At 52.3% G+C, this 9,002-nt stretch overlaps 1 protein-coding gene and 1 pseudogene across 1 annotated transcript; both read right to left on the reverse strand.

The window, feature by feature from the left end:
* Positions 1-984: 984 nt before the first annotated feature.
* LOC138444949 (UL16-binding protein 2-like) lies at positions 985-8,718 on the reverse strand. The gene is made up of 5 exons (XM_069598696.1): positions 8,520-8,718; positions 3,615-3,878; positions 3,108-3,380; positions 2,333-2,468; positions 985-1,173 (listed from the first exon to the last, which is right to left on the reverse strand). Exons 1-5 carry the CDS (start codon positions 8,581-8,583, stop codon positions 1,110-1,112), a joined length of 801 nt encoding a protein of 266 aa, XP_069454797.1. The 5' UTR covers positions 8,584-8,718; the 3' UTR covers positions 985-1,109.
* On the reverse strand, positions 6,255-8,284 carry LOC138445153 (tyrosine-protein kinase RYK-like; annotated as a pseudogene).
* Positions 8,719-9,002: the final 284 nt, after the last annotated feature.

Consider the following 9,002-nt stretch of genomic DNA (forward strand, 5'->3'; position numbering starts at 1 on the left):
AGAAGTGATGACAGAGGATGAGATGGCTGGATGGCATCACGGACTCGATGGACGTGAGTCTGAGTAAACTCCGGGAGTTGGTGATGCACAGGGTGGCCTGGTGTGCTGCGATTCATGGGGTCGCAAACAGTCGGACACGACTGAGCGACTGAACTGAACTGAAGTCTTGGGAATAGCAAGGAGAGATAAGAAAGATAAGAGAGATAAGAAAGCCTTCCTTACTCATCATTGCAAAGAAATAGAGGAAAACAATAGAATGGGAAAGACTAGAGATCTCTTCAGGAAAATTAGAGATACCAAGGGAACATTTCATGCAAAGATAAGCTCAATAAGGGACAGAAATGCTATGGACCTACCAGAAGCAGAAGATGTTAAGAAGAGGTGGCAACAATACACAGAAGAACTATACAAAAAAGATCTTCATGACCCAAATAACCACAACAGCAGCAGCAGCATAATAAATGGGCTTTCTCAGTGGCTCAGATGGTAAAGAATCTGCCTGCCAACACAGGAGACACAGCAGACGCGGGTTCAATCCCTGAGTTGGAGAGGTCCCCTGGAGAAGGAAATAGCAACCCACTTCAGTATTCTTGCCTGGAGAATCCCATGGACAGTGGAGCCTGGCAGGCTACAGTCCATAGGGTCACAAAGAGTTGGACCCGACTGAGTGACTAACACTTTCACTTTAAACATAATAAATTATTAAGGGAAACAGTCATAAATAAACCTTCACCTTATTGAAAATAGACTGAGGTGATTTCTCCGGACACAGAAAGAATCACTGAGTTCTGTAATAGCAGATGGTATTTTTCTTGCAATATCATTTGCAAGAACGAGGTCACGAGGCTGAGTCTAATTATCCACAGATTAGAATCAGATGATAAATGTCCTGTTTGTGGAGATTTCTTCACGTACTTGAATATTTCAGTGTGGAAATACCGTCACTTAGCACTAGGAGAAAGTGGCGAAATAAATTGTTCCTGGTTTTTTTTTTTTTTAAGATGCTGTGTAGGATTTCATCAAATGTGATAAAGCCCATGAGATGATTCATCTACTGTGTCATCGTAACCGGAAAACACTGAGGCTTCTTGGGGTCTGATCTCCTGGATCTAAAGTGAAGAGCAGGAGAAAGGCAGACAGAGCATCTGCTGCGCTTCCTGGGAGCACCATCTCCTGCAGAAAAGAAACAGGTGTTGGTCCAGGGGGCTGAGGAACTCCTGTCACTTTCCTGCGGCGGCCTCTCCCAAGCCCCCCTCCAGCCCCGTGCTCACTGAGGGGCTCCTATGTCTTCCACCCCCACCCCCACCCCAGGCCCAGCAGCTTCTTGTCACCTCCTCCTCCTTCCTGCATCACAGTCACCCCAGGCCCTGACACCCTCTGCTCAGGCTCAGGACTGGAGCCAGTGAGGAATTAATCCCTTTACTCAGGTTCGGATCCTCCCCGAGGGGGGCCTAAAGGACCAGGGAACAGGTCCCTAGAGAAGGGCCCCCGCTTCCTGACAGCCGTGGGGGACTGCAGGCAAACCTCTTTCCTTCGTTCCCCTCTAGCCTCGGAGCCAGCAGCACACACAGTTCTCAGGACCAGGATCCCTGCCCCCATCTCTTCCTGGTCCGGCAGGCTGGGCGCCTCCACTCCAGCTCAGGCCCACCCATCCTGTCACCTCTGCTCGAGGGAGGGCCGCTCAGTGATGGGGCTCTGGGTCCCCAGAGGAGGCTGCTGATGTGCAGGCTGAGTCACAACTGCAGCTGCTCCAGGATCACAGGCCTGGCCTCAGGCCTTTCCCCAGTTTGTCCTGTGGGGCTCCTGCCTTGCCTGCTGGATGCAGGCCACTTCCTGTGAGAACAGGTCTTTGGAGTTGGGTCTGCAAAGGCCTTCCCGCCCCTTCCTCCTGGGATGAGAGCCCGGCCCCTCTCATCTTGGCCCCTGGGTGGGTCCCCTCCCCGTTGACACAGCACATGGAGCCCCCATACTGCTCTCAGCCCCCGTGAGTCCTGCCCTCGCCCTGAGTGCCTGCTGTTCTCACACCACCTACCCTGGGCCCTGCCAGCCAGCAGTCTGTGCTCAGTCAGGGGACTTGGCTAAACCCTTTTAACTTCCAACAGGCCCTCAGCTACCCCCTCACTTCCCACTGTCCTCTGACAGTGAGGACCTTTCAGAACTGAGGCCTGAGCTTGTCTGAGTTCTTGCTCTCAGGTTATATGAGGCCTTGTTCACCTGCTCATTTCCAGGATGAGGAGGTTCAGTGAGGGGCAGGGCTTGGCTGGGATTTCCCTCCCCGTCCTCACACCAGGCCCCGTGCCCCTGTCTTCCCTCTGAATTCTGCCCTCAGTACCTCTTCTTGTAATGGATACAGGCGATTATGATGCCCATTATGACAAAACTGGTGAGAACCCCGGTGGTGATCCAGCTGATATGGTTGCTGGCTGTGGCCGTGGGCTGCACTGTAGAAGGTCCCGTGGTCAGTGATGCTGCAAAGAGAGTAAGAGTGAAGCCCTTGTCCAGACTCCATACTCAGCAGATGCCTCCTAGCCCCCTGACTCAGTACCCCTACTGTGCAGACAGCTTGCACCCATCACATGGAGGCCCCTGTGATAGGTCCTCAGGCCAGATGGGGGGAACGGAGGAGCCCAGTCCTCACAGGGCTTTGACAGCTAATGGGGGAGCAAGGTTTCCAACATAGCCACTCAGTCCCGCTGTGACATCAGAAACGGTGACCTGAGGATGCAGTCCTCAGGAGTTACAGCAGAGGCGGTATTGACAGATTTCCAGAAGAAGGACTGGTGACATTTAGAAGAAGATTCTGGAAAGAGGGTACAGTGAGAAATAAATCCCAGAAATCAAAAGATGTCTACAGGTTTGGGGTCAGCAAAAATCCATGTTCAGTCTTCCAAGGCCTGTGCTGTGAGGAGAGATGTCAGGAGTGGAAGAGGAAGGAGGGTGACAGAGCGTCCCCAGGCCATTGCTCTCCCAGGAACAACTCACCTCTGACGGATCACATTCTCAAACACACACACACACACACACACACACACACACACACACACACAGAGGGGTGGGTCTATGTCACCATGAGAGGACGACCACTTTCTCCTACTCTTGTCACTTACCCGAGGTCTTGAACATTTTCTCCCAGCGCACCAAGAAAGCCTGAAGCCAGGCCCGACAGTCTCCCATGGAGACCTTGAAGAAGTCTGTCACAGCCCTGTCATTCTCCCATTTCTCTCTCATCTGTCTCCCTCCAGGATGAACCACTGTCCAATGTCCATTCTCCGAATCAAAGAGGAGGCACAGTTGTCCATTGAAGCCAAACTCCCAGAATGCACTGGTGTGTCCATTGTCTTCACGCCAGCATGTCATCCTGGCCTGCAGGGTCAGAGGGCCTGATCCCACAGACGGAAAGAAAGAGCTCAGCCTCTGGGCTTGACAGATTCTTACCCACCTGGGTCCACCTCCCCTGGGCCCAGCTAATCTGGCCCTGGTCTCTCCTGCAACAGCTGCTCTTTCCACTGGACTACTAGGGAAGGACAATATCCAATTTTTTTTTTTTTTAACCCGAAAACAGTGGATGCAGCTAAGCCCCCAGTCTACTCCTGCATTTGGATTTTCTAACTCACCCTTGTCTGTGTGTTTCTCCGGTGTACCGTCAGGCATCTGCCCCTGGAGCAAGTCTCCAGTGTCTCTGAGTGTGACAGTCTGTGCTTCCCAGGCATTCATACTTTTCACTTCCTCTCCCAATGGACTCATGTACTTGATCTTAGCTGTACCACAGTCATAGGAGAGAAAGACCTTTTGATCAACTTCTCCTTGAACTTCACACCATGGCTGATCGTATCTGGGCTGAGGATCAATGGTGAAATTATAGGAAAGAGAATGAGGGTCTGTGAAGGCAAAACACAGTGAGGGTGAGGTTGGGGAAAAAAAGACCGTGAAGCCCCTTCCCCCAGTTATGTGAGAGCAGATTAAAGTGCAGGGCGGGCTGACAGAGCAATGACATCCCACAACACACACCATACAGCCAGTGCCCCTCCTCTCCTTGTGGAGAAGGAGGAGTCCCCTGCCTGGCAAAGATCACACATCCTGGCTGTGTCCCCTTGTCCACCAGGTCCATTCCCAGCATCATAACCTTTGCAGAGACGTGTCAGGCTGCTCTTCAGGAAAAGTCTAGATGACAGACGACTGTCAGAATCTAACCCCGTGTTCTGTGAGAGATGGGCAGCCTGTGGGAATGCTCCTGAGGAAGCAGGATCACAGGGAGAAGGGCAAAGAGGTGACGGGTGAGCACAGAACCCCAAGTTGGAGAAGGAAGAGTTAATAATTACGGGTCACAGGACTTAGCAAGGCTGGGGAGACACTGCTGATCTCCCACTAGGATGGGTCTCAGGAGCCTGGAGAAAGGCCTGGCCCACATGGCATGAAAGAGAAAGTCCAGAACTTCCGAGGCAGGTGGTAGAGGAGGGGATCCAAGGCTCGCAGATGTGAATCTGCCAGGCCAGACACGGTATGAAAGGGCAGGAAAGTGTCCAGGCCACCAGGCGCCATGGGAAAGCCTGATGGAGTCTATGGAGCCCGAGAGGAAAGTGTGGATGAGAAGCATCTCCAACAGCTCAAGGCTGACTTTTGTGGAAATCAGGGATAGTGGTAGGAGACCGTGTTCCCATCAGCTCCTGGCAGGAACAGGATGGAAAATGGGGAAAAATCAGATTCCAGGTGGATTGTTGTATGTCAGGAGCAAAGTTGGTACAATCGTCAAAGTGATTAGTGAAAGTCGCTAGTTGTGTCTGACTCTTGTAACCCCCATGGAGTCCATGGAATTCTCCAGGCCAGAATACTTCGGTGAGTAGCCTTTCCCTTCTCCAGAGGATCTTCCCAATTCAGGGATCGAACCCAGGTCTCCTGCATTGCAGGCGGATTCTTTACCAACTGAGCTATCAGGGAAGCTGAAAGTCATTAGAGAGGCCCAATGCCAGCCAGGCCCTGATTGCAGAGAGCACAATGCTGGCTCAGAGTGCAGGGTGATCCTAGAGACAGAGAGATGGTCAGTGAACCTGGATGCAAACTGCTTGATTGACAGAAAACAAGGAGAGACAAACACAAGACTGGATGATCAGCAGGCTGAAAGCAGCCATCCCTCCCAAACATCCCTACCAAAATTCCAGAACTGAGCTACTTTTCAGAAGGCATCACCAGAGAAAGAAGCCACGTCCCAGTGAGGAGGGCCCTTTCATCACCACAGCAAGTGCAGAAGTCCTTCCATTCTCTCCCGATGAGCCACATGGTTATTTACTGGGATAAGTAAGTCCAATACTTTGGCCTTACTGATGCGAAGAACTGACTCACTGGAAGAGACCCTGATGCTGGGAAAGATTGAAGGCCAGAGGAGAAGCGGACGACAGAGGATGAGTTGGCTGGATGGCATCACCGACACGATGCACATGAGTTTGAGTAAGCTCTGGGAGTTGGTGATGGACAGGGAAGCTTGGCAGGCTGCAGTCCATGGGGTTGCAAAGGGTCGGACACCACTGAGTGACTGAAGTGAGCTAGAACTACTCCCACATTCTTATGGGACCCAGTGTGTTACTAACATCACGCACAGGAACAGTAGCATGATCACGGCCCCCGTGCTGTGAAGAGATGCTCCGAGGACCAGGCAATTAATAGACACCTGTCTCAGGTCCTGCTAACGGTGGTTATCTCTGGGTCCACAGATCTACTCAGTGTCCATTGCACTTGTCCTGGACTTCTGACATGAATGGACAGTCTGTGTTGTTAGTAAACTACCATGGGTGAGGGTACCATAGTCGTGAATTCCACATTCACTCTTCTGACCCTGACTCACCATCCCCTGATACTACGTGTAAACAACATCATCTCCTGGAGGAAATCATGGAAATGAGTACCAACCTACAGTCACTCTAGGCCTGCAGAGCTCTGGTCCCTATCTTATCTCCACTGAATTACCACTGAGGTTCTAGGTTTCCTCTAATGGTACATATGAAACATTTCAGGCTTCGCAGACCCTAGGTCTCTGCTGCAACTGCTGTCCTGGCACAAAAGCAGTCACAATTGATGAATGATGAGTGTGGCTGGACCTGCTTCTTGGGCAGGTGACCCAACAGAACCGGTGACATCATAGCTATCTGTGTTTGGAAAGGTGCTACATGCTGTGTGAGGCATTTTACTTGGAAGCTCACAACACAGACTCCTAGTGTCCTGAAGAAAGTACACACCACCAGCAGTGAGAAAGCCCATACCATTCAGTGTGGCTCCTGGTATGGTCCTGGGGCCTGGCAGAGATGAGGCCTCTGGTCATGGAATGTCCTAGCAGCTGGGTCTTTGTGGAGGACTTCTCTTCTGACCAGGTAATCCATTCCACAGGCAATCTGACCTTGTGGACCAGGTCCTGTTGAGAAATTGCCTGCGGATTATTGGCCTCTACTACTTTGAGCTGCAGGCTCCCCTGGTGGCTCAGACAGTAAAGAATCTGCCTGCAATTCAGGAGACCTGAGTTTGATCCCTGGGTTGGAAAGATCACCTGGAGAAGAGAATAGCCACCCACTCCATTATTCTTGCCTGAAGAATTCCTCGGACAGAAGAGCCTGGTGGGCTACAGTCCATGGGGTGGCAAGAGTTGGACAGGACTGACTGGCTAATACACACACAGACACACAATTAGCAATGCTGTGAAAACTATTTACGAGTCTCCCAATTCATGTAAGGCAATATCACCAGGGGTTTTCTCTATCTTCTATATACACAAGGGAAATAGGAGGAAGATTTCTGTAACGAAGATCTCATAGCTTACAATGTTCAGTGAGAATCATTGTCACCTGAATTTCAGAAGCTTAATCTCTGTTTTTACAATCGATCGCTGTTCTTTATTTGGATCTTTTTCATCTACATAAATCCCATGGAAAATATGCCCTAAACTACCTTCTTGGAGTACATTCTGTCTGTGGATAGAGTTATCCTCTCCTTGGACATTTCGATATCCTTCACCTTTGCTCTGGCCCCCAAAAGAGTGGCACTTCTCAAAACACTCCTCTGCCCAGCCACAAGGCAGGATAACGGGATGGAAGTTCCACTGTTGGGTGTGTCTCCTCTCAGATACTGAGTCATCTGGGACATGGCTGAGACCACCTTTGGGAACTACTGGACACTGATGCTGTCTTTGAGTTCAATTCTTGTCATATTATGAAGGTGCAAAACAGCTAATATTATTACTACAGGAAATATAACTGCACGGCAAACCCCTGCGCTGATATAAAACACACGGGTAGAAGTAGCTGGAGCTGCATGAACAGGATCATAAACAGTTCTGCTAGTGGCTTTGTCTAAGACCGAAGTTTTTTGTAGCACATTTTCCTTCCTTTCAAATTTCTGAAGAAGGGAAGTTTTTGAAGAATTTACTGTCAAGTTGAGCTGCATCTAGTCTCATAACCTCATCATCTACTTTGCAGAAAAGGAAAGCTAGAGCCAATATAGTGCGTGGAAGTCCCCCCACCCCGTGCCCGTCGCACGCCGCCCCCCCCCCCCCCCCAAAGCAGAAATGCTGACCCGGGGCAGGTCCACGAAATTGTCTACTTGGAAACCTGCTTGTATTCAACTTGGACTCTGCAGACCAAGTGAAAGGCAGGACATCTGTTTTGCTGGGTTAAAGGACAGACGTGGTGCCCAACAAAGCCACTTCTCTACTAAAAAAGTTCTGCATCTAGACCAATGGGCCCAGGCACCTGGTCCCTGCTCAAGAAGAGGTTCGCACTGGCCCCGGGGTCGCGGGTGAGGCCCGGGGGCTGGGGGTGGAGCCCGGGGCCAGGGGTGGAGCCCGGGGACCGGGGGTGGAGCCCTGGGGCAGGGCGGGGCGGAGCCCTGGGGCTGGGGGTGGAGCCGTGATGCAAAGCCCTGGGGCCGGGGGTGGAGTCAGCAGCTGCCGGCCAGACAAGAGCACTCAAGAACGGTTAGGCCGGGAGTGCGCCGCCGCCGCCTCCTGGGCACTCGTGTCCACTCTGCATTTATAACTTACGGCCGGGAAAGAGCGCTGGTCCTTCAAGGGCCGGGAGATGGAGGGACCAGAAGGGTCTCTGTTGCCTAGGTCGGGGCGGGAGGGTGTGCTTTTCGGGGCGGGTCTGGGTCTCTTCTCCACGGGATGGCCGACTGGTCCCAAACGGCCCGGCTCCAGGGCTCCCACTTCCCAGGGGCAGTCTGGACCCTTGGGGGGTTTCAATCCTATTTCCTGCCGCGTCCCGGCCCCCTCTTCTCCCAGCGTCACTTCCCAAATTCCCGGCATTACTACTTCATCCAGGTGACCCTTGTTCTGGCCCAGAGAGCAGGCAAGAAGCCGGGAGGAGCCTCCGAGGACTAAATGGGCCAGGGAGGGGAAAGAGGTGGGGGCGGCGGCCCCACCCTGTAAAAAGTTTAGCGAAACCCCAGGACACCGCCCCTATCTCCTTCCCGGCTCATAACCCTTCCAAACTCCTCGCGTTCCCCCGCCACGCCCCGCGCAGGGTCATGCCCGAACTCACCGCTGGACGTTCCGCTGAACAAGATCATCGAAATCAAAACGACACTGGTCTTGGAGCCACCCATCTCTCCCTTTGCCACCTGGATCCCAATTTTTTAGGAGTGCGAGGCTGCCAAGCCAGAACCCGCGATCCTCTCCCGCTAGCCCACAGCTGCACCGCCCCAGGTTTCCTAGCAGTAACCACTAGGAACCCCCGCGTCGCCGGGGCTGGGCGGGGCATCCTAACAGTTCTTTCCCTTTCTATCCTGGCTTCCCTGTGTACTCCTCTGCCCACTTGTTTACGCGGTGCGTCAGCTTGCAATGGTGATAGGAGACCGCCTAGTTCTTGTTGCTGAAGCTGAAACGCCAGTACTTTGGCCACCTGATAAGAAGAAGTGACTCATTGGAAAAGACCCTGATGCTGGCAAGGATTGAAGTCGGTAGGAGAAGGGGATGACAGAGGATGAGATGGTTGGAAGGCATCACCGACTCGATGGACATGAGT

Source organism: Ovis canadensis, chromosome 8 (genome assembly GCF_042477335.2).
Source record: "Ovis canadensis isolate MfBH-ARS-UI-01 breed Bighorn chromosome 8, ARS-UI_OviCan_v2, whole genome shotgun sequence".
Classification (NCBI taxonomy): Eukaryota; Metazoa; Chordata; class Mammalia; order Artiodactyla; family Bovidae; genus Ovis; species Ovis canadensis.

Coding starts and splice junctions, on each gene's coding strand:
- LOC138444949 (XM_069598696.1), bottom strand. CDS start 8,583: ATGGGTGGCTCCAAGACCAGTGTCGTTTTGATTTCGATGATCTTGTTC. Junction 2,469..3,107: donor GAAAATGTTCAAGACCTCGG/GTAAGTGACAAG, acceptor CTCTCTTTGCAG/CATCACTGACCACGGGACCT. Junction 1,174..2,332: donor TGTATCCATTACAAGAAGAG/GTACTGAGGGCA, acceptor TCTTTTCTGCAG/GAGATGGTGCTCCCAGGAAG.